A 26,627-nucleotide genomic window follows, 5' to 3' on the forward strand; every position below is an offset into this window, starting at 1 on the left:
GTCGACTGGTGACCCACGTCCCTATGTCCTACCAGGACCGGCCGCTGCGGCTGAGGGGCCCGGCCTAGTCTCGACCTATGCATCATCCTTGCCGTTACTTATGGGGCGCCTCAGTGTAAACTCGCCTGACCTGCTGCCCCGTGCTACTGCAGAAGGATCTGATGTACTGGATGCTGGAGGCCAGGAGGCTGCGGCAGCTGGCGGCAACACGCCTGACGCAGGAATAATTGATGATGACTCCAGCCCCGGGCCCACTGCTGAGTTTGAAGGGGTAAGTGAGCATCCCCGCTATGAAGGAGACCCAGTGGTTGTCTACACCCCGCGCACCGGTGGAAATGGGTACCGGGCACCCTTGTCACAGCAGGCATGTCAGTGCATGTTTGATATGCTGGTGGCGGAGGATGGATCCACCTCAGCTGAGGACTCTGAGTGATGGCAGCGGAGCACCGTTGCACCGTCCCCGTTGGGACCAATAGGTGTGTTGAAAGCCCTGTTTTAAAGTTCTGAAAGTTATGAGAAAGATGAAAATGATCACCGAAGTCTCATCTGATTGTCTGCAACCGTGATTTGAAACCGGCCGTTGCCGGCACCGTTGTCCCCGAGGGGACTGATTGAAAAGTTGCGTAAGGGACTCCTTACGGACAAGCCCATGAACTTGCAGGGCAACCACAAACATTAGTGGCATGTAAATATGTTTTGTTGCAGCTTACCGTTACCGCCTCCGGAGAGGCAGGTTGGAGGGAGGGCCCGCAGTGGAGCAGGCTGGGGCCCAGCCACCACAGGAACCGGTGGCTACCCTCTGGAGGGGAAGGACAGATCCCGCTCGGGTGACTTGGTTCAGGACTGGGGTCAAGGGGTGCTGCCTGTTTCTTAGGGGCAGCATCAGGGCCAGGTTACTTGGGTGGGAGAGAGCGGCAGCCGCAACCGTTACCGTAACGTTTAAGAAAAGTGCCTCCCGTTCTGGGATGATGTTCTTCTATTTGTATTATGCTTTATCTTTTTCAGAAAAATAAAACCGGTGTTGAACGGGCAGCCCGCCGACGGTCTGCATTTTGCTAAGGGGGAATGTGACACCCTGGGCAAGCCAGGGGTCACAGGTAATGACACCACCACACCCTACACCCCGGATAGGTACACCAAAGCTACACCAGAAATCCTTGTTGCCTTCCTCCAGGGTCTGATGTCCACACCAGGGGGTGGGCCAGGCGGTTGGCTCTGCCCAGCGAGGAGTTCACAGCCCTGGAGGCGGGAAAACCAGGCAGATTAGTTGGAGCTGAAGTTGAGAGGAGAGTGAAGTGGTAGAGGAGCAAGAGAGAGGAGTTAAGGTGGAAGTGAAAGTGACAGTTGAAAGCCTGAAGTTGGTCCGGGTGTGTGCCCCGGACTGAAACAGCAAGGTTAGCAGACGGTGGTGACCGTCTGCAGGAGAGGTTGATCGGAGGTTGCCGAAAGGACCATGGATGGGTGGTGGCCCGGCGGTACCGGACCGGTATACGAAGAGAAGCCAGCACCATTGGCAGGGGCCTATAGGATCCCGGCAAGGCTAGGAGTCGCCGTGAATTTGCCAAATCCGTCAGTGAAGGGGACCTCCGGGTCTCCCAACAACTAAGTCCCGATTGAAGGCAACAGTCCAACCGTAGGAGAGAGACACCGCCACCGCCAAGGCACCAGTTTCTCAGGGCCAGCGCCTGCGGGCAAAGAGGGGCTCCTCCGGCCCATATCCAAGTCGGGAGCGGGTTACCGGTGGGAACCCATCGCTACCAACATTTCACTAGGTGCAGGGACAGAGACCGTCACCGCCAACTACCGGGGAAAAGCAACAGCAGCCGTCCGTGGGAACCGTCTTTCCAGCCGTGTGTTTTACCGAGAACTGTGTCAACGTCTCAGGCTGAGTGAGTACCACCGTGCCATACGGCACAGCGCTGCCCCTGCGACCCTGCACCTCACCAGGCCCCGCACCCGGCCTGCCATCCATCCCTACCCCATCACCGGGCCCCGGGACAACCAACCCCCTACCCACGGAGGGGAGGAATAACAACAAAGCTGCTCCCTGTCACCGCTCCCGGGATCCCCATACAGAGCAGCGGTGGTGTCCACACAATCACCACAACCGTGGGTGGCGTCACGGACAACAATAAATCCCCAAAACCAATCCCCTTTTCACTCACGGGCGAGGAGCGCCGCTTGAGTCCCCGGGATCCGGCCCATCGCTCGAGCCACTGAGCAGCAGAGGCCGCAGCGGCAGCCGGACCCGAGCAGTGGGAGAGCGCAGCGTCCCCTCCTCCGCCCGCGACACACATATATGGAATATCAGTATGTCTCTGGGGACACATATGGTAGCACTCTATATCTCTGTAGATGGAACCATTTATGGCAGCACTATATATTTCTGGAGGAATGTTAATTTAATTTTTTGCTTTTTATTACTAGAACCTATTTGTTCAATGTATTCTCATAATTCACATAGGGCTGAAAACTAAACTTTGGGGTACACAGAACTTTGTTATTTGGTTCTACAATTTTAGCACAGAGTTTTGGACCCCCCTCTAATCCTGATTTTTGCTGCTTAATTACCCATTGAAAGAATAATTTAGTTATGAGAACAGGAACAATAGAGAGCAGATATGACATCTCACCAATACAATGACCACAAATCTGGAACATCCGGTGGAATTTATTCCAGGCTGCGGACATCGGACCTCACAACTTGAAGACTTTATTTTTCTCGTATAAACAAGTTAAGTGAAGAAAATCTACTAATTACATATTCCCCTGAGGAAACGACCGCTGTGGTCGGACATGGTAAGAATAGCTGTATGAGAAACACACAAGTGGAATAATCTGCCCCCGTGTCCTCCCGTCACATCACAGGACTGGTGGACGGGAGGGAGAGGATGCATGGCTCATGTCAGGGTATATAAACTATATATTATGAAGCCTAGGTTGCATTCCCACATCCATTGGAGTAATTTTTTCTTGGATAGCATATTGACCATATCGTTTCATTGACCCAAACACAAAAATTTTAAAGCGCACCAATCACCAGGATTTTCCTATATAACCTAAAGCCAGTGCTATACTGGCACTATCAGGCTGATTCTATACATACCTTTAGTTGTCAGCTCGGATGTATAGGTTTTGAAACACAAGCAGGTAAAGTTTGTAAAATGAACAGTTTTTTGATTGACAGCAGCTGCTAATAGCTGGGGTGGGGTTTGATAGTGATTCCCACTCCCCTGCCTGTCCATCCTCCCCTATCTGTTATTAATGCTAAATCCATTATTGAGGCATTTTACTAATGGTTGTGGCTATAAATCACGGTGGCTAGAAGGACCTTGCTGACGTCATACTCATGTGACCAAAAGGGGCAGGGCCTCAGCCAACATAGCTAATACCAGGAAGCAACATTATTTTTCTGCTGGCTGAGGCCCTGCCCGTTCTGGTCACATAGGTATGACGTCAGCAAAGGTCCTTCTAGCCACCATGATTTATAGCCACGACCTTCTATAATGGAATTAGCATAAATAGTAGATAGTGGGAGGATGGACAGGCAGGGGGGCAGGAATCACTATAAATATTCACCCCAGCTGATCGGCAGCTGCTGTCACTCAATAAACTGTTCATTTTACAAACTTTACTTGCTTGTGTTTCAAAACCTATACATCCTAGCTGACCACTAAAGGTATGTATAGAATCAGCCTGATAGTGCCCGTATAGCACTGGCTTTAGGCCATATAGGAAAATCCTGGTGATTGGTGCGCTTTAAAATTCACACCTGTATCTCCGGTCCGTGAGATTCGGACCTCGTCCTATTCATTTTGTACATCAGATTTGGTCACCAAAGACTCTGCTATGGCGACAGGGAGGAAACACGTAAGACAGACTTTTTTTTTCTTCTGTTTTCCATCCAAGTTTCATCCATTTTTATCTGGCATATTGTTAAAAGTAAATGGCTAAAAGAGTGCGGATGATCTGCTGACTCCAGTGAGAAAAAAAACGAGTGCACCCAATTTAGTTTGATGTCTGAGGTCTTCAAAGTTACAGAAAGTCGCATTATAGCTGTTACTTGAAGGGCATACATAGGACGCAGACATCTCCACAAATCTTTTTGACGTTTCCTGACGTGTTTCAATGTTGAAAGAACTGTCAAAAAGTTGAAAGATGAACTTAAACTCAAACTACAATTGTAAATAGCTGGCGGGAAAATGAGACATGGCAGGAAGAATGCTACAACATAGACAGCTACATAGTCTCCTTTCTTATTTTTTAACAAAATATGCCGATATTATTTGCAGGTTCATAGGGCATATCACCTAGTTTTACTGAAGAAGCATCATTGGCTTCACTTATCTGGACACTTTGAGCTTAAAGGGAACCTGTCAGGTGCAATATGCAGCCAGAGCCGCGAGCAGTTCTGGGTGCATTTTGCTAATCCCTGCCTAACTGTCCCTGTATATGTGGCACCCCAGTGGTCTGGTTGCCACAGTAACATTGCCCTCCTCATAGGGGGTGATGCTATACCTGGAAGCAAGAGGGGTCTCCCATGCTAGGTACACCAGCACTCAACACTTCCTACTCCGGACCAGAAGGGGGAGCTCAAGAGCCTGGTTTGAGGGGAGCTTCCCTATGCATTCTGGCCTGGAGGAGGAGTTAAGAACATACACACAGACACAGAAAGTGAAACTAATCAGAACAAGAAAGAAGAAGAGTGAAGACGGTCTCTGGGAAGAGAGCTGTGATATAGTTCTTGCAGGATCAAGCACAGGAAGCAGGACACCGCGGTCCTAAGCTGAGTGGGTGCTAAAGCCCCATCAATTAAACCCGGAGGGCAGGAGATTGCAAGTCTCCTGGCCCCACAGAACACCCGAAGGTAAAGCAGCAAAGTAGAGCACGGAGTCGCGACAGAAGATGCGGTACCCGCAAAAGGCTCTCGCTGCCCGCCATATGGGTAAGAACGTCTACCGCCACGAGGAAGAGGGTCGCAGTGTGGCTCCAAGCTGCAGGGACCCACACATTAGAGCGCTAAAAGGAAGACCTACAACTCACCTTGCTAGGTGGATTCCCTCCATTGCTTCCAGGCTGACCAGACCTCTGTTAACTGCTGGACCAGTCTCCCGGGCCTGCACCATCAACTACCAAGTAAAAGATAAAGGAAACTATGGCCCTTGTGTTGTCCAGTTATTACCGGCGCCCTCAGTCCTGCACCCCAACGGTATGTCCCTCCATCAATTACAAAGACTACTACTCCCATCGTCCCTGGGGCCCAGCTCTACCTGTGGAGAGCTATCCCAACTCAGCTTCATCACCATCTGCCCCAAAGGTCCCATCCTGCAGCGTCGGCTATCTCTGGCCAAGTACCACAGGTGGCGTCACGAATAGCTATCATTATCCCTTGTAAATAATCCCCTTTTTCTAACGACACCGCCGGGGTCACAGAACTGGGCCTTGCTGCCACGACATCCCACCCAAGACAAGAACTGGCCCGGTAACGAGTGCCACACAGCCGCATATACACTAGCATAGATAAAGGAATCTTTACAAAAAGTATTTCTAAAGATCCTATATGAGATGCTAATGAGTATAGGGACTAGTTGCAAGAGCGTTACTTCCCCCGACTAGTCCGCCCTCTTAGCATGTTAATACTTCCACAGCATCCTCAGTGGTGACGTGCTTACCTGTGTCCATTGTCACCGCCTCAGACGCCAGGTTTAGGGTCAGTGTGCATGATCATGTCTTGGAACGTATGGTCATGTGCACAATGAAGCCGGGTGTACACGTCCCGGCTTCAGAGAGGTCTAGTGTGCATAACCAGAAGTGCTGAGACCTCTGAGCACGTGCACTGAGCCTAAACCCAGCATCTGAGGTGACAACGGACACAGGTACGCACATCATCACCGATGATGTTGGGCAGTGGGTATTGAATAGCATGTTTGCATGCCACTGTAGGTGTGCTAACATGTTAAGTGGGTGGACTAGCCAGGGAATGAATGCCTTTGCAATAGTCCCTGTGCTCATTAGCATATCATAAAGGATCTTTAGAAATACTTTTTCTAAAGATCTCTTTATCTTTGCTAGTGTATACAGGGACAGTTAGGCAGGGATTATACATATGCACCCAGAACTGCTCGTGGTTCTGGCTGCATATTGGACCTGACACGTTCCCTTTAAACACTGAGTCCCAATCAAATAAACTAACCCTACGGACGTTTGCTTCATTCTGCAATGCTTTTTGGACAAAGTAATGCCATTAAATTTGTATGCCTCATGATAATGATTTTGGCACTGCATGACTGTTTTGGTTGAGCACGTATAAGGAACAGAGAACCACTGTTAATCTTTTTTATTGACATTGAGGCTTTAAAATTTATGATTATTGTCTGTATTGCCACCATAAGTCAGGTGGGGCAGAGGTGATACTTGATGCTATAACATGGCGCCAGACACCATTGTAGGGAGGAGACGAGTCTATAAATTGTGTTGAGTTTTGGCTCATCTTGGAGTCACGTGTGGCACATCATGCCATGACCCGTGTTTGGAGATCTCATGGGCCACCAGAGTGACGTTGGCGTTTCCTGTCAAAGAATTGGATATTGTGTTTTCAGGCCATTTTTGTGAACCTGTTGTGAGTTGAGCTCAGGAAAAGCAAAACTGCACCCTTGACCTCCTATGACCTTTGTTAAATAGTTTATGTTACTGAATGGTTATGTAATCACCAAGCGGTGTGCCAAAGCCTGTAACCATGAAGATAAGTGTAATTGGCTATAACATTAGTGTAGCTTTACCCAGAGTCAAATTTAAAGGGTATAAGATGGCTGCTGGACATAGGAGATATGTATCACAGAGGTGTTTGTCCTCTGTGATGTAAGCCCGGGTGCACTTGAGAATTCTCAGGGCATATCAGGTTTTATGAGCAGTCGGAGAGACAGGTGGGTCTAGCTGCTCACGTACCCCCTCCCATGGGCGTGGGACATGAGTTATAATGGAGACTGTTTGCTTCCCAGATGGTCTGTGTGTGAGGTGGTTGGAACATTCCCTGTCGGAGTTTTGTGAGATCCTGTGTTGGCGAACCCGCAGATATATATTGTAACGTTGCGCCCTGCAACGTGGGGGTTTCACTCGTTTGCAGCGGTGTGAGGTAGCTTCAGCAACACACGTACACAGTCTCTTCATAGAAATTCTGGCAGTTTATTAAAACACTCAGCATAAACTGCCCTCAAACATAAACAATAAGTCCATAATGGAAGTTTAGCAACTTCCCCACTCTCTGGCTCCTGCCAGCGTACAACTCTAGCCAAGGTTCCTTCCAGCACCCAGGGCCCTCTGCAGACCCCTGTCTGTCTCTCCTCCAGGAGAGATTCGGCCCTACAGCCCTGGCCTGGCTGCACTCACCTCAGTCTCAATATCAGAGCCTTGTGATCAGCCTCCATGCAGGCTGAAACACCCAGAGCTCCTGGCTCTGCTCTCACTTGTTTCCAGTCCACACACTGGACATCTAGAGCCAGTCTCTCTCTAGACTGCCCTAGACACACTTCTCCCAGGTTCAGAGACAGGATTGCTTTAACCCCTGGAGCCACACCCACAGGTGGTAAGGAGTGTGTAATCAGCATCACACACCCTTCCATGGCTCTACATGTAATGCAATCCTGTGGAACCACAGGTCCCAGCCAGCTTCACATTGCAGAGCACCCACGCTTCTGCAAAACATGCCGGCCCTTTGTAATACAGCCGGTTGATACCTCACATACCCTCCCCCTCTGTTCAAACCCGTAGGGGAGAACACTTGCCAATGACCTGGGGCCGCGAGACAGGGCATTCCCGCTGCCATGCCCCACCAGTCGAGAGGGCCGTCCAAGAGCAGTAGTCCCTGAGACATCGCCCGACACTGTCACCAAACCCTGTCTGGTCAACCCAGGGTTAAAGGACGTCCCATTTCCAGACCGTTCTCTCCCTGACCCCCTCCCAGGGTCACCGTAGTAGAGAGAAATGTCCCCAGTCAAACCTACAGTCTTGTCCGAACCTAGGCTTTCTCGAGTACCCCCAAGGCTACTGTCGGGAACTCTAAGCTCATAGCGGCCACTATCTACAGTACATCGTAGGTTACCACTCTGTCGGCGATTCCTTTTATCGCGCGTCTGAACTACTGGACCGACACGCCATCTTCCACTTCTTTCCCCTGAACAACGGGTGGAAGACGGTTGCTGTCCCTCACACAGTTGGCGAAGCTGCTCCTTAATTTTCAGGTTTTCTTGCCACAACCGCTCCATGTCACGTACATGGTGTACCCGATATTCAATAAGGCTTCGAATGTTTCCAAGACTCTCTACAGTCCCGACACAGACAAACGGAACCATACCAGCTTCCCTGGGTATCTTGCTCTCATTAGCAGCAGGGATTCTTAATCTCATCAATCCTGATTTATTCACCATGTCTTGCATGACTCGTCCGGTTTTTCCAATGACTCTCCCCACCAGAGCCCGGGGTACTTGGACAATATCTTCCGCCAGACTCTGCGCTTTCCTTTTATACTCTAGCTGTCTAGTGGCTTCTTCCTTTTGCAGTTGGACCTGCCACTTCATACGAACACATCTGAAGTGCATGTCCTTTAGAATAGCCACCCGCTGCCCAGTAATTTCACTGGTGGACAATATCACTAACTGTTCAGCCCCTGGGGTCTCTGCAGTGCCACCCTCAGCCTGGGTGTCACACCCTTCAACATGGCACTCTGTTCCTTTTAGAGTTTTGGGGCTACATTCGCTGTCATCCACCCCAGCACTTGGTAGTTCACCAGTCTTCTCACCACGACTGTTGGGGATTATTCCTTCCCCCACACTCTCTAGGATTCCATTTCCTATACCACTCTCGCCTGACAGACTATCAACTTCACACTTTGAAACCATAGGGACCACCACCATTACGTCCTTGGTTGGCTCCTTCTCTGCACTTGCAGCGCGCTGATTTCTGTCGTCACAATGTGTCAGTTCAATCTCTGATTCCTCAGTCTTTTGTAGGATATCACCGTCTGACTCCACCGTAGCAGGTGTTATTAGCACCATGTCTTCATTAACCAGGCATGTCACTTTCTCTGCACCCTCAGACGGCCTACACTGTGCCCCCTCTCGGCGCTTATTACGTCTTCGGCGTCGGGAGGAAGTTTTGCCCTTCTCACCCATCTGTACCACACTGTACTCGTGTGTCACTTTTCTAGAGTCAGTGTCTTTACTGGAGTCATCATCACTTCCCCTGGTATCCTGGACTATCATGTCCCCACTTAACCAGATATCTGCCTCCCTTTCTGGAGCTACCCCGTTTTTAACGGTCACACTATCGGTTATTCCCTTAGTCCTTATATCACTAAGTTGGGTCCGTCCATCATTTTCTTTGGTCACCCCTAACTTAGGACAGTCAATTTTAGGAGGTGCTATCTCCTCCTTACCACACATAACTGCACAACAAGGACCCCTTTTCACCTCCCAATGTGGTGGGGTTTCCTTTGGGCTGTTCCGGCTCTTACACAAGCAACCGTATACGTCCCCCTGCTTCCACAAGTGCACAAATAATTTAGAGTCCCAACCTATAATAATTGGGTGCAGTAAATCTGAGACTACAGCAACATCATGAGAACCACTGTCCCAGGCTGTCTTAATGACCACTCTGGAGACCGGGTATTCTGTCTCATTACTGTGGGTGCAGCCGACGTGGATCTTCCTTCCAGGAATCAAGTGGACATCAGAGGTGGCCCTCACCAGGGTCACCAAGCTCCTTGAGTCTACGACTCCTGTTACAGATTCCCCATCCACTTCCACGGAACACAGACGTGGCTTCTCGTCGGATGGGTGGTCTATATTGCAAACAGGACACTTAAGGCATGAACACTGTTGTCCCTGGCTACAGTCCATCTGCACCACTTCACCCTTGGATTTGGGATGCTCCGCTCTCTTTTGGGGGACCACCGCTTTCTGGGACTCCACCCCCTTATGGGCAACCACCCCTTTATGGGACTCCACCCCCTTATGGGCAACCACCCCTTTATGGGACTCCACCCCCTTATGGGCAACCACCCCTTTATGGGACTCCACCCCCTTATGGGCAACCACCCCTTTATGGGACTCCACCCCCTTATGGGCAACCACCCCTTTATGGGACTCCACCCCCTTATGGGCAACTATTCCCTTCTGGGACTCCGCCCCCTTTTGCGGTTTCCATGCAATGTCCTTAGCCCCCAGTTCACACCGTTTGCCCTTGTCTCCCTGGGCACCCAGTGTCCATACTGGCCCCTGAAGGGAACGCTCAAACTGGTCCATGGCTGTGACATCGCTACACACCGACAGCTCCTGCTGTCCCCGGACCAGGAACTGGTACAGCTCCTCCACAATGTCCGCAGGGACCATTCCCTCTTTTTGGCTTTCAGCCCCCACTGCTGTCACTGGACCTCCAGGCACATGCTGTTGGTGCTGCTGACTCTGCAGCAGCTGGTTCAGGAGCTCCTCCATGCTGTAACGAAAAAAAGGCACAGGAGGGGCGCTCCAATGGGTAATACTCGGTGGTCAAAGACAGGGGGGGGTTAGAGAACCACTAACCTTTCCGGGTTGTACCGCCCGTACAACCAGGATCTCCAGCCTGTGGTGTATCACTGCTCACCAAGCAGGGCCTTGCAATTCCGGCTGGCCTGGAACCTCCAGTCGCTGGACTCTCGCCACTGCAGCACGGGTCCCCTGGCCTGGCTGCACTCACCTCAGTCTCAATATCAGAGCCTTGTGATCAGCCTCCATGCAGGCTGAAACACCCAGAGCTCCTGGCTCTGCTCTCACTTGTTTCCAGCACACACACTGGACATCTAGAGCCAGCCTCTCTCTAGACTGCCCTAGACACACTTCTCCCAGGTTCAGAGACAGGATTGCTTTAACCCCTGGAGCCACACCCACAGGTGATAAGGAGTGTGTAATCAGCATCACACACCCTTCCATGGCTCTGCATGTAATGCAATCCTGTGGAACCACAGGTCCCAGCCAGCTTCACATTGCAGAGCACCCACGCTTCTGCAAAACATGCCGGCCCTTTGTAATACAGCCGGTTGATACCTCACAATATATATATATCTATATATATAATTGCCTTATTCTGTCTGTCTGTCTGTCTGTCTGTCATGCTCCGAAATTGTGTCCTTACGGTGACACAAAGCTGATTGGCCGCTGGGCTCGCCATGGCCCCACCCCCCCACACGGATTGGCCGCTTGCCCAGGCTGCGCCCCCACACGGATTGGCCAGCCGCTCGCCCAGGCTCCGCCCCCCCCACAGATTGGCCTCTCGCCCCGGCACCCTGCAGGCATTGGCAATTCGGCCACGCCACGCCATGCCCCGCCCCCCTCACGCAATGCACGCTAGCTCTGGCCCCGCCCCCTCCCTCCCCCGCGCATTTCCCGAACTGACACGGCTGTCACGGAGGTGAGTACTGTACTCCCTCCCCCCCCCCCTTCCCACGGCCCCCGCTCGCACGGGAGTGGTGTGGATACGTTGGTAACCATGCTCGCATGGTTACAAGCGCTGTCACGGAGGTGAGTACTGTACTCCCTCCCCGCCCCCCCTTCCCCCGGCCCCCGCTCGCACGGGAGTGGTGCGGATACGTTGGTAACCATGCTCGCATGGTTACAAGCGCATCAAGGTCCTGCTGCCTGCTGCGGCGGAAGATCCACACGCACACACACAAACATACACACACATCAGATCACACTCACTCTCACACACACCTCACACACACCTCACACACACCTCACATCGCATTCACATACTCACAACATCCTGGGATATCGCTTGCTTCTCAGCCTGTTGTGACCTTCCAGGACCTGACGGAGGATCACATGGCCAGAGGCATGTGATATCCCCGGATGTTGTGAGTATGAGCGCGTAAGTGCGACATCGTCAGTGTCTGTGTGAGTGGATGCGATCGGGTGTGTGTGAGTGGATGCGATCGGGTGTGTGTGAGTGGATGCGATCGGGTGTGTGTGAGTGGATGCGATCGGGTGTGTGTGAGTGGATGCGATCGGGTGTGTGTGAGTGGATGCGATCGGGTGTGTGTGAGTGGATGCGATCGTGTGTGTGTGAGTGGATGCGATCGTGTGTGTGTGAGTGGATGCGATCGGGTGTGTGTGAGTGGATGCGATCGGGTGTGTGAGTGTCGGCAGAGGAGCACAGCGTGCTGGAGGAGGCTGGGAGCAGAGAGGCTGATCATGGGGAAGAGGGGAAGGCTGATGCTGAAGGAGGCTGGGATGGGGAGGCTGGGAGGAAGGAGGCTGGGAGGAGAGAGGCTGATCCTGGGGAAGGCTGGGAAGGGGAGGCTGATGCTGAGGGAGGCTGGAAGGAGAGAGTCTGATGCTGGGGGAGGCTGGAAAGAGAGAGGCTGATGCTGGTGGAGGCTGATGCTTGGGGAGGCTGATGCTGGGGGAGACTGGGAGCGGAAGGCTGATGCTGAGGGAGGCTGGAAGGAGAGAGGCTGATGCTGGGGGAGGCTGGAAGGAGAGAGGCTGATGCTGGCGGAGGCTGATGCTGGGGGAGGCTGGAAGGAGAGAGGCTGATGCTGGTGGAGGCTGATGCTTGGGGAGGCAGGGAGAGGGAGGCTGATGCTGAGGGAGGCTGGGAGGAGGGAGGCTGGGAGGAGAGAGGCTGATCCTGGGGAAGGCTGGGAAGGGGAGGCTGATGCTGAGGGAGGCTGGAAGGAGAGAGGCTGATGCTGGGGGAGGCTGGAAGGAGAGAGGCTGATGCTGGTGGAGGCTGATGCTGGGGGAGGCTGGAAGGAGAGAGGCTGATGCTGGTGGAGGCTGATGCTTGGGGAGGCTGGGAGAGGGAGGCTGATGCTGAGGGAGGCTGGGAGGAGAGAGGCTGGGAGGAGAGAGGCTGATCCTGGGGAAGGCTGGGAAGGGGAGGCTGATGCTGAGGGAGGCTGGAAGGAGAGAGGCTGATGCTGGGGGAGGCTGGAAGGAGAGAGGCTGATGCTGGCGGAGGCTGATGCTGGGGGAGGCTGGAAGGAGAGAGGCTGATGCTGGCGGAGGCTGATGCTGGGGGAGGCTGGAAGGAGAGAGGCTGATGCTGGTGGAGGCTGATGCTTGGGGAGGCTGGGAGGAAGGAGGCTGGGAGGAGAGAGGCTGATCCTGGGGAAGGCTGGGAAGGGGAGGCTGATGCTGAGGGAGGCTGGAAGGAGAGAGGCTGATGCTGGGGGAGGCTGGAAGGAGAGAGGCTGATGCTGGCGGAGGCTGATGCTGGGGGAGGCTGGAAGGAGAGAGGCTGATGCTGGTGGAGGCTGATGCTTGGGTAGGCTGGGAGAGGGAGGCTGATGCTGAGGGAGGCTGGGAGGAGGGAGGCTGGGAGGAGAGAGGCTGATCCTGGGGAAGGCTGGGAAGGGGAGGCTGATGCTGAGGGAGGCTGGAAGGAGAGAGGCTGATGCTGGGGGAGGCTGGAAGGAGAGAGGCTGATGCTGGCGGAGGCTGATGCTGGGGGAGGCTGGAAGGAGAGAGGCTGATGCTGGTGGAGGCTGATGCTTGGGGAGGCTGGGAGAGGGAGGCTGATGCTGAGGGAGGCTGGGAGGAGGGAGGCTGGGAGGAGAGAGGCTGATCCTGGGGAAGGCTGGGAAGGGGAGAGGCTGAGGCTGAGGGAGGCTGGAAGGAGAGAGGCTGATGCTGGGGGAGGCTGGAAGGAGAGAGGCTGAGGCTGGGAGGAGAGAGGCTGATGCTAGGGAAGGCTGATGCTGAGGGAGGCTGGGAGGGGAAAGCTGATGCTGGGGAAGGCTGGGAAAGGGAGGCTGATGCTGAGGGAGGCTGGAAGGAGAGAGGCTGATGCTGGCGGAGGCTGATGCTGGGGGAGGCTGGAAGGAGAGAGGCTGATGCTGGTGGAGGCTGATGCTTGGGGAGGCTGGGAGAGGGAGGCTGATGCTGAGGGAGGCTGGGAGGAGGAAGGCTGGGAGGGGTAGGTTGAGAGAAGAGAGGCTGATGCTGGGGGAGGCTGATGCTGGGTGAGGCTGGGAGGGGGAGGCTGATGCTGGGGGAGGGTGGGAGGAAGGAGGCTGGGAGGAGAGAGGCTGATGCTGGGGAAGGCTGGGAGGAGAGAGGCTGATGCTGGGAGGAGAGAGGCTGATGCTAGGATGAGAGAGGCTGATGCTGGGAGGAGAGAGGCTGATGCTGGGAGGAGAGAGGCTGATGCTGGGGGCAGAGAAGCTGATGCTGGGGGCAGAGAGGCTGATGCTGGTGCAGCATGGGGGATGGAGCACGATGGGGGGGTGTGCAGCATCGGGGATGGAGCATGATGGGGGGTGCGCAGCATCGGGGATGGAGCACGATGGGGAGTTCGCAGCATGGGGGATGGAGCACGTTTGGGAGTGCGCAGCATAGGGGATGGAGAACGATGGGGAATGCGCAGCATGGGGGTGCACACAGCTACACAGCAAGAGATCAACAAGCAAAAAATAAACCACCACGGTCGATTTGCATAGTTAGCCAATTTGTACTCTGGTTAGCAGCTTAACGACTTACACAGGTAACAATGGTATACAATCCTGTAACTATGGAAAGCATTTTCAAAAACGAACTAACTTCAGCTCTCCCCTCTTCACTCCCAAATTTTACCTCTGGTGCACGGAAACACCCTGGACCTGGGTGAGAACACATGAAGAAAAGGAGAAATTCCAGCAACTCCAGGAGAAAGTAGAATTTTCTTTAAAAATGGATTATTTATTGATAATAAAAATATTTCATCAAAGCAAAACAAAATGATTTTTAGTGAGGCAAGACAAAGGAGCCGTTTCCTACGCGTTTCAACCTAGATAGGTCTTAATCATGGAATGCCATGATTCCAACCTATCTACGTTGAAACGCGTAGGAAACGACTCCTCTGTCTTGCCTCACTATTTTTTGTCTTGCTTGGATGGAATATTTTTATTATCAATAAAGAATCCATTTTTAAATAAAATTCTACTTTCTCCTGGAGTTGCTGGAATTTCTCCTTTTCTTCATATCGAAAGCATTTTGGTTTGTTAGCCAATGTGTACTATGGTTACCAGCTTACCCCGGCTCACGGTACACGTGTGCGGGAGTCGGCGTACGCTGGTAACTATGGTACACATTGGGTAAATAAGCAAAGCAATTTGCATAGTTATTCCATTGTGTACCATGGTTACCAGTCTACGACAGTTTCCTGCACATTTAGATTGATGGTCTCCCGCTGTCAAACACGCTGATGCGTGCTGCACAGCCGAAGACCATCGAGCAAAAAATGAAACATCATTATTCAAAACTTTAACTCACACACACTGCTAAATACCTTGAACAAAAATCAAACAAAAAAAAATTACAGGCCGCTGAATACATACTTCTTGCCTGTAGTCTACCATATCATTTACCATGTCTTGCAATTTTCGTGTCTTTTTCAGATTACGTCTAGCACGATTTACACTGATTGCCTTATAATGGGGCCGAAGCGCAAGTACACCACCGACCAGGAACGAAAAGCAGCTGCAGCAAAAAGAAGGCAACTACAACGTCAAAAACAAAGGCAAATAGAACAAGAGGTCAACAGACAACGATGTGATGCCAACGCTAGCACACAGCCTCCAGAACAAGACACACGTAAACAAACTGCCTGCACAATAACCCACGAGGGTACGGCTCACACACAACAGCTACACCAAGATAATCTTTAAAAAAAGGACAACAGACAAGCCTTGGAAGTATCACCTCCCGCACTTCCACCACAACAGGAGACACCACAAGAAATTAGAAATGAAGAGGTAAGTCAGAAGAAGAAGAGAATGGACACACACAAAATACACATAGTAACTACCAAAATCATCCCACCTCACTAACATGTCTTGCCTCCATTGGCTCCAGTTTGCATCTGCCTGCGCAGATAAATTAATGCCCCAATGCATTCTCTATAAGCCAACGCCCTCTTAGCAATGGGACAAGTACTGTCACATCAACTGCCTTATATTACAAATGGAAGCAATTAACACCTCTAAAAAGTAACGAGATTTCAACCCATCTCATGCCTTGCTGTATCGTAGCCCCCAAAGGAAGCTCACTACACAATGATAAACACTCCCACACTTCTAGAGTTTTGCGCTTTGCATACTTACCTGATCGTTTACCATAGTTACCAGTATATGCCGGTTCCATGCCCATTCAGATCGATGATCTTCCGCTGTCCAACACGCTGATGCGTGCTGCACAGCGGAACACCAACAAGCAATAAATGAACAATCATTATTCAAGACTTTACCTCATAACCAATGCTACATACCTTTCTCAAAATCCTATAAAAAAAAAACAACTAACATGCTGCTGAATACATACTTCTTGCCTGTAGTCTACCATATCATTTGCCATGTCTTGCAATTTTCGTGTCTTTTTCAGATTACGTCTAGCACGATTTACACTGATTGCCTTATAATGGGGCCGAAGCGCAAGTACACCACCGACCAGGAACGAAAAGCAGCTGCAGCAAAAAGAAGGCAACTAAAACGTCAAAAACAAAGGCAAATAGAACAAGAGGTCAACAGACAACGATGTGATGCCAACGCTAGCACACAGCCTCCAGAACAAGACACACGTAAACAAACTGCCTGCACAATAACGCACGAGGGTACGGCTCACACACAACAGCTACACCAAGATAATCTTCAAAAAAAGGACAACAGACAAGCCTTGGAAGTATCACCTCCCGCACTTCCACCACAACAGGAGACACCACAAGAAATTAGAAATGAAGAGGTAAGTCAGAAGAAGAAGAGAATGGACACACACAAAATACACATAGTAACTACCAAAATCATCCCACCTCACTAAAGCTGGTGTCACACACAGCGACAACGACAACGACGTCGCTGCTACGTCACCATTTTCGGTGACGTTGCAGCGACGTCCCGTCGCTGTCGCTGTGTGTGACATCCAGCAACGACCTGGCCCCTGCTGTGAGGTCGCCGGTCGTTGCTGAATGTCCAGCTTCATTTTTTCGTCGTCACTCTCCCGCTGTGACACACACATCGCTGTGTGTGACAGCGAGAGAGCGACGAAATGAAGCGAGCAGGAGCCGGCACTGGCAGCTGCGGTAAGCTGTAACCAGCGTAAACATCGGGTAACCAAGGGAAGACCTTTCCCTGGTTACCCGATGTTTACGCTGGTTACCAGCCTCCGCTCTTGCTGCCAGCGCCGGCTCCTGCACTGTGACATGTGGCTGCAGTATGCATCGGGTAATTAACCCGATGTATACTGTAGCAAAGAGAGCAAGGAGCCAGCGCTAAGCAGTGCGCGCGGCTCCCTGCTCTCTGCACTGTGACATGTAGCTGCAGCACACATCGGGTTAATTAACCCGATGTGTACTGTACCTAGGAGAGCAAGGAGCCAGCGCTAAGCAGTGTGCGCGGCTCCCTGCTCTCTGAACATGTAACACAGCGACGTTATGATCGCTGCTTCTGCTGTGTTTGACAGCTAAGCAGCGATCATAACAGCGACTTACAAGGTCGCTGTTACGTCACCGAAAATGGTGACGTAACAGCGACGTCGTTGTCGCTGTCGTTTAGTGTGAACCCAGCTTAACATGTCTTGCCTCCATTTGTTCCAGTTTGCATCTGCCTGCGCAGATAAATTAATGCCCCAATGCATTCTCTATAAGCCAACGCCCCCTTAGCAACGGGACAAGTACTGTCACATCAACTGCCTCATATTACAAATGGAAGCAATTAACACCTCTAAAAAGTAACGAGATTTCAACCCATCTCATGCCTTGCTGTATCGTAGCCCCCAAAGGAAGCTCACTACACAATGATAAACACTTCCACACTTCTAGAGTTTTGCGCTTTGCATACTTACCTGATCGTTTACCATAGTTACCAGTATATGCCGGTTCCATGCCCATTCAGATCGATGATATTCCGCTGTCAAACACGCTGATGCGTGCTGCACAGCGGAACACCAACAAGCAATAAATGAACCATCATTATTCAAGACTTTACCTCATAACCACTGCTACATACCTTTGTCAAAATCCTATAAAAAAAAAAAAAAACTAACATGCTGCTGAATACATACTTCTTGCCTGTAGTCTACCATATCATTTGCCATGTCTTGCAATTTTCGTGTCTTTTTCAGATTACGTCTACCACAATTTACACTGATTGCCTTACAATGGGGCCTAAGCGCAACTACATCATCGACCAGCAACGAAAAGCAGCTGCAGCAAAAAGAAAGCAAATACAACATCAAAAACAAAGGCAAATACAACAAGAGGTCAACAGACAAAAATCTGATGTGAACACTAGCACACAGCCTCCAGAACAAGACACATGTAAACAAACTGCCTGCACAATAACGCACGAGGGTACGGCTCACAAACAACAGCTACAGCAAGATACTCTTCAAAAAAAAGTCAACAGACGAGCCTTAGAAGTACCACCTCCTGCACTTCCACCACAACAGGAGACACCACAAGAAATTGAAAATGAACAGGTAAGCCAGAAAAAGAAACAAATGGACACACACAAAAGACACATAGTACTTACCAAAATCATCCCATCTCACAAACATGTCTTGCCTCCACTAGCTCCAGTTTGCATCTGCTTGCGCAGAAAAATTGATGCCCCAATGCAACCTCCATAACCCAACGCCCCCTTAGCAATGGCACAAGTACTGTCACATCAACTGCCTTACATTACAAATGGAGGCAACTAACAACGCAAAAAACTATCCAGATTTCTACCCATCACATATCTTGCTGTATCGTAGCCCACAAAGAAGGTCACAACACAACGATAAACACTCCCACACTCCTACAGTTTTTCCACGTGGAACACACACATAATGTAAACCATGTAGTAACATACTTTCAGCAACATTTGTAAAGACCTGCTCACTAACACAGTGCAACATAGCTCTCACAAGTCAACTCAACACCTTCTCTCATGCACAGTACTCTAACAAAAAAATCCTTTACTTCACTCAACAGTGTAACTGTATTATTTCGTCTATCTGTCTGCCTTTTACAGCTTCACTCAAGAATACTTGACGAGCTCTGTCTTACAAGGGGGCGTAAGCGAAAATACACCAGCGAACATGATAGAAAAATAGCAGCAGCATCAATGCGACAACAACGTCGCAACATCGAGACACTTCAACAAACTACTGAAAGACAAGCCAGAGAAGCTAATTCTCAAAGACTATGTCGACACAAAGCCTCACCTAAACAAATTTCCGATAGACAAGCCCACGATGCTCAAGCTCACACACAACGTCGAAAAAAAGAGACTCTTCAACAAACTGTGGACAGAAAAGCACAAGATGCCACAGCTCACACACAACTTAGAAAACAAGAGACTCTTCAACAAACTATGGACAGACAAGCACAAGATGCCACAGCTCACACACAACGTAGAAAACAAGAGACTCTTCAACAAACTGTGGACAGACAAGCAAAAGATGCCACAGCTCACACACAACGTAGAAAACATGAGACTCTTCAACAAACTGTGGACAGACAAGCACAAGATGCTACAGCTCACACACAACGTAGAAAACAAGAGACTCTTCAACAAACTGTGGACAGACAAGCACAAGATGCTACAGCTCACACACAACGTAGAAAACAAGAGACACCACAACAAACTGCTGCAAGACAAGCTCAGGATGCAGAAGCCCACAGCCAACAACGGAGACAGGAATCCCCATCTTCCAAACTAAAAAGACAACAACATGATCGCCTAATTCATCACAAAAGAATGATCTACCATCTCAGCCAAACTCAACACAATATTCAACTTTTTACAGCCAGCAGAACACATAATGAAAATACAATTATTCAGCATTACTGTGGAAAGATGAATTCACTCTGCTCCAAATGCAACTCGCACAATTTTACCGATGAAAAACCAGCAGACAATCTGTTCACTCAATGCTGCCAAAAAGGGAAAATTCAGTTGCCCATACCTCAATACTCAGATCTGTTAGAGCAATTGATGAAAGGAAGTCATCCACACAGTAAAAATTTTATGGACAATATCCGAAGCATCAACAGTTCACATGCATTTGCTTCATTTGGAGCCAATATTGCACCGCCGCCAGGATTTGGCCCGTATTGTTTTAAAATTCATGGTCAAATTTACCACCGCACAGGGACACTTCATCCAGAAATGGGCCAAACTCCAAAATATGCTCAATTATACATTTTGGATCCAAATGAAGCAACAGAACAACGGCTGACTGTTCACGAAAACAAAAAGTGTAATACTGAAATGATGCATCAAATTGCACAACTTTTACAACAAATCAATCCATTTGCAGCTGCATATCGCATGCTAAAAGACGTAGAAGCCGAAGAAGAACAGAAGGCTATCACATATGGAACTTCAATGCCTTCTATTGTCATGGCCATTAAACAAGAACGTGGACAAGATCCACGGCGATACAACAAACCACGCATTAGTGAGGTCGCAGTAGTTTTCCAAAATGATGATGGAGAGCCTCCTTTTAACAGGGATATATTAGTTCATCTTCACCCAGACAAAAACAACCCTTTACTTCCTAAAACACAGCGGATTAGCATTTTGCACAGCAACCTTGATGCTCTTCTATATCCGCTTTTCTTTCCAAGAGGTGATCAAGGCTGGCATGAAAACCTACAACAACAAGGTACTACTAGAAGAATAACACAACTGCAATACTACAGTTTTCAACTCTCTGTCCGCAATCACTTTAATCCAATTTTAAACGGTGGAAAACTAACACAACAGTACTTAGTAGATGCATATGTTAAAATAGAAGCTAATCGCCTGAATTACATAAGACAAAATCAAAAAATCCTCAAAGTAGAAGACTACTGTGTTCTTCAAGAACATTTGCAACAAAAATCAATTGAAAAGGGAATACCTATTGGCAAAACAGTTATTCTACCTTCGTCATTTGAAGGAAGCCCCCGCAACATGCAACAACGTTATCAAGATGCAATGGCAATAGTCACTAAGTATGGAAAACCAGACATTTTTGTTACCATGACCTGTAATCCCAAATGGGTTGAAATCACCGAGCATCTGGAACCATGGCAACACGTAGAACATAGGCCTGACTTAGTTGCACGCATATTTCGGCTAAAACTAAAAAGCCTTTTACAAGACATCAAAAATGGCCTGTTTGGAACAGTCATAGCAATGGTTCATGTCATCGAGTTTCAAAAAAGAGGTCTACCACATGCACATATTCTCCTTATCTTAGACACCAATTCTAAGATTCACACTGAGGAAGACATCGACAACATAGTATGGGCTGAGATTCCTAACCAACAACAATATCCAGAGCTCTATGACATTGTAGTGTCTCATATGGTTCATGGTCCATGTGGAGTTCTTAATCCAGCAAGTCCATGCATGCAAAATGGAAAATGTACTAAAAAATTTCCAAAGGACTTAAAACAGCACACTGTTAAAGATTTAGATGACTACCCATCATACCGACGACAAGATATTGAGAACATTGTTCACAAAAATAAACATATCAATAACTCATGGATAGTTCCATACAATCCATACCTACTAAAACGCTACAACTGTCACATCAACGTGGAAATCTGTGGTTCAATCAAAAGTGTTAAATATCTTTTTAAGTATATCTACAAAGGCCATGACAAAGCTAATGTCGAAATCCAACAGAAAACTCTGAACCATGATGAATCTTCAACTTTTGTAGACTCAAGATATGTCAGTGCTCCCGAAGCTGCGTGGCGAATATTTGCCTTTCCAATGCATTCACAGTCCCATGCCATTATACGATTAGCTATTCATTTACCACATCAACAACAACTTAATTTTTTTGAAGATGCTCAAGTCGAAGATGTGTCCAAAACTTTAACCACAACCTCAACATTACTAGAATGGTTTTTGCTAAACCAACGAGATAAAAATGCAAGGCAATATTTGTATCGAGAGATTCCAGAGCATTATGTTTGGAAAAAAACTTGGAATCCAAGACTACGTGGAGTAAGCACAATAATTGGACGCATGTATACTGTTAGTCTCAAAGATCAAGAAAGATATTGCCTTCGCCTCTTACTACTGCATGTCAGAGGAGCTACAAGTTATAACCATTTAAAAACCGTTCATGGAGTATTACATGATACATTTAAAGCTGCAGCTTTGGCTTTGGGACTTCTATTTGATGATACAGTTTGGAAACTTACTTTACAAGACGCAGTAACCCTACATATGCCTAAGCAACTTCGTGAATTGTTTGCCTACATTTGCGTGTTTGGCCCCCCTACAAACCCTGATCAACTTTGGACACTTTTCAAAGAAAATCTAATTGAAGATTACTGCTTACATCTTCACAACCAAACTGGTCATTGTTGCAAATGTGAACCTTACGCCATGCAAGATGTCCAAAATATTTTATTACTACATGGAAAAACGTATGCTGACTTTAATTTGCCACACCCTGAAATACAACTTCCACAAGCTTCGCAGTATAATGAATCTTCAGAATTATTGTTAGCAACAGAGCTGAGAATCTCCTTAAATGAACAACAACAAATTGCATATGACACCATTTTAAGTGCCATTCTTAACCAAGGAAATGCGAACCCTAAATGTTTCTTTATTGACGGTCCTGGAGGAAGCGGCAAAACATACCTTTATGATGTTTTAATACATCACGTTAGAGGGTTGGGAAAAAAAGTGTTGACATCTGCTACAACAGGTATTGCAGCAAATCTATTAAACGAAGGTCGCACTATGCATTCACTATTTGGCATCCCAGTTCCAGTCAATGAAATATCCGTTTCACGAATCAAACAAGATACAGTAGCAGGAAAACTTTTACAAAATGCAAGTCTTTTAATAATTGACGAATGCACTATGGCCTCCAAATATGCTTTGACCTTAATTGACAGACTTCTACGTGAAGTAATGACCACAAAGGTAGCAGAAAAAAATGTAATTCCATTTGGTGGAAAAGTGTTTGTTATTGGGGGAGATTTTCGACAATGCCTTCCAGTTATACCAAGTGGAACAAGAACAGATATTATTGAGTCCAGCTTAAAAATGTCAGAACTTTGGAAAAACTTTACCAAACTCCAACTAATTAACAACATGCGATCTACTGATCCAGATTACAGCAAATGGCTTCTGAAACTTGGTAACGGTGAACTTACCAATCAATATAACCTTGGAGAAGACATTATAGAAATACCTGAAGACATGTTATGTAAAGACTGCATTGTAACTGAGGTTTTTGGACAACGTTTTAACATTGATATTAACGACAAAAACAATGTTAACAAAGCCTCTTCCTATGCAATTCTCTGTGCCAAAAATGAAGACGTTACTCTACTAAATTCCCGTGTAATGGATCGCATGCCAGGTGAATATAAGTTGTACAAAAGTGATGATTCAATCGATGTAGATAATGAAGATGAACGTGAACATTATCCCGTTGAATTTTTAAACAGTGTAACACCATCAGGAATGCCATCCCACATACTTCAACTTAAAATTGGAACCATTGTTATGTTGCTCCGGAATCTAAATACCAAACAAGGACTATGTAATGGAACGCGCCTTATTGTGACTGGAATGTATTCACACCTTATTCAAGCAAGAGTCATCACTGGATCAGCTAAAGAAAAGGAAGTGTTAATTCCACGTATTGATATATGTCCTTCAGACACTCGCCTTCCATTTAAACTTCGCCGTCGTCAGTTTCCCCTAAAACCTGCATTTGCCATGACAATAAACAAGTCACAAGGCCAAACTCTACACCGTGTTGGCATATATCTACCTGAACCAGTTTTTGGCCATGGACAACTGTACGTTGCGTTTTCAAGAGTGACAATGAGATGCAACGTCAAAGTACAAGTTCTTGACACACCTTTACAAGGAAAGTTACTTAAAGAGAGTGAAAAGATCTTTACACAAAATGTGGTGTATAAAAATATTTTTAATTAACTTTACACTGTTCATAACCTTCTTTCATTACAAGCCATGGACATCATTTAACATTAGACTCATCTATTAAAACTGTTCATATTAATCACCGATCATAAAAATATTTAACATGAACTAAATAACCAGGAATGTTTCCACAACCTCTTTCCATAGTACCCACTTACCTCATTGTTCCCCTGCTTTCTTCCCTAATAAAATATTCTTACCCCTCCCATCCTTTCATTTTCCTCTCATACAAAAAAAATTGTAACCATTTATAGTATATGAAATATATGTATTGATAGTTTGAAACCAATTCATTATCTAATAAATTATTGAAAATAAAATTGTTTGTTCTATTTGTCATTCTTAAACCAATAAACTATTTTAAGAATACTAAATTAAAACTAACCCATCCAAACAATTTATTACATTATTATTCAATCTACTAACAAACATACACATTCTAGACTACCCGATGCGTTAGAATCGGGCCACCTTCTAGTATATATATATACAGTTAGGTCCAGAAATATTTGGACAGTGACACAATTTTCGCGAGTTGGGCTCTGCATGCCACCACATTGGATTTGAAATGAAACCTCTACAACAGAATTCAAGTGCAGATTGTAACGTTTAATTTGAAGGTTTGAACAAAAATATCTGATAGAAATTGTAGGAATTGTACACATTTCTTTACAAACACTCCACATTTTAGGAGGTCAAAAGTAATTGGACAAATAAACCAAACCCAAACAAAATATTTTTATTTTCAATATTTTGTTGCGAATCCTTTGGAGGCAATCACTGCCTTAAGTCTGGAACCCATGGACATCACCAAACGCTGGGTTTCCTCCTTCTCAATGCTTTGCCAGGCCTTTACAGCCGCAGCCTTCAGGTCTTGCTTGTTTGTGGGTCTTTCCGTCTTAAGTCTGGATTTGAGCAAGTGAAATGCATGCTCAATTGGGTTACGATCTGGTGATTGACTTGGCCATTGCAGAATGTTCCACTTTTTTGCACTCATGAACTCCTGGGTAGCTTTGGCTGTATGCTTGGGGTCATTGTCCATCTGTACTATGAAGCGCCGTCCGATCAACTTTGCGGCATTTGGTTGAATCTGGGCTGAAAGTATATCCCGGTACACTTCAGAATTCATCCGGCTACTCTTGTCTGCTGTTATGTCATCAATAAACACAAGTGACCCAGTGCCATTGAAAGCCATGCATGCCCATGCCATCACGTTGCCTCCACCATGTTTTACAGAGGATGTGGTGTGCCTTGGATCATGTGCCGTTCCCTTTCTTCTCCAAACTTTCTTCTTCCCATCATTCTGGTACAGGTTGATCTTTGTCTCATCTGTCCATAGAATACTTTTCCAGAACTGAGCTGGCTTCATGAGGTGTTTTTCAGCAAATTTAACTCTGGCCTGTCTATTTTTGGAATTGATGAATGGTTTGCATCTAGATGTGAACCCTTTGTATTTACTTTCATGGAGTCTTCTCTTTACTGTTGACTTAGAGACAGATACACCTACTTCACTGAGAGTGTTCTGGACTTCAGTTGATGTTGTGAACGGGTTCTTCTTCACCAAAGAAAGTATGCGGCAATCATCCACCACTGTTGTCATCCGTGGACGCCCAGGCCTTTTTGAGTTCCCAAGCTCACCAGTCAATTCCTTTTTTCTCAGAATGTACCCGACTGTTGATTTTGCTACTCCAAGCATGTCTGCTATCTCTCTGATGGATTTTTTCTTTTTTTTCAGCCTCAGGATGTTCTGCTTCACCTCAATTGAGAGTTCCTTAGACCGCATGTTGTCTGGTCACAGCAACAGCTTCCAAATGCAAAACCACACACCTGTAATCAACCCCAGACCTTTTAACTACTTCATTGATTACAGGTTAACGAGGGAGACGCCTTCAGAGTTAATTGCAGCCCTTAGAGTCCCTTGTCCAATTACTTTTGGTCCCTTGAAAAAGAGGAGGCTATGCATTACAGAGCTATGATTCCTAAACCCTTTCTCCGATTTGGATGTGAAAACTCTCATATTGCAGCTGGGAGTGTGCACTTTCAGCCCATATTATATATATAATTGTATTTCTGAACATGTTTTTGTAAACAGCTAAAATAACAAAACTTGTGTCACTGTCCAAATATTTCTGGACCTAACTGTATATATATATATATATATATATATATATATATATATATATATAAAATATAATATATATATATACATATATATATACACATACTCATATATATATATATATATATATGTATATATGTATATATATATATATATATATATATAATATAGAGAGAGAGAGAGAGAGACTTTTTATTTTCATCTTTAAGACTTTGTTTTCTATTCTATTGGAGTGGTTTATAGTGTGAATAAACGGGTTGGACTTAAACGAAAGCCATTCCTGTACCTACCTCAACTAGCAGCCGAGTGAATAGCATTGTTACAAGGGGTTGTCTGACCTTATGGAACAAGTCTGCAGTCACTCTATGTGACTGCAGACTTGTGAAACCTCACAGAGTGCACACTCTGCACTGTGAAGATTCTCTGGTGCCAGCGTCGGGAGCAACAGGCATATGACCACAAGTACTGATTTGTATACATGTGGTGTGGACTAATAGGCATGGCTTCACCATATACAGTCTAGTCAGCATGTGGATGGAAGTA

The 26,627-nt window shown here is 47.5% G+C and overlaps 1 protein-coding gene across 1 annotated transcript in view; it reads left to right on the forward strand.

Moving 5' to 3' along the window:
• Nucleotides 1–19,846: 19,846 nt before the first annotated feature.
• Nucleotides 19,847–26,627, forward strand: part of LOC142297383 (uncharacterized) — a 33,315-nt gene continuing 26,534 nt past the window's right edge. Inside the window, exon 1 of the mRNA XM_075341609.1 lies at nucleotides 19,847–23,909. Within this exon, the coding sequence (XP_075197724.1) occupies nucleotides 19,847–23,909 (4,063 nt within the window). The remainder of the gene's footprint in view (nucleotides 23,910–26,627) is intronic.

Source organism: Anomaloglossus baeobatrachus, chromosome 3 (assembly GCF_048569485.1).
Source record: "Anomaloglossus baeobatrachus isolate aAnoBae1 chromosome 3, aAnoBae1.hap1, whole genome shotgun sequence".
NCBI lineage: Eukaryota > Metazoa > Chordata > Amphibia > Anura > Aromobatidae > Anomaloglossus > Anomaloglossus baeobatrachus.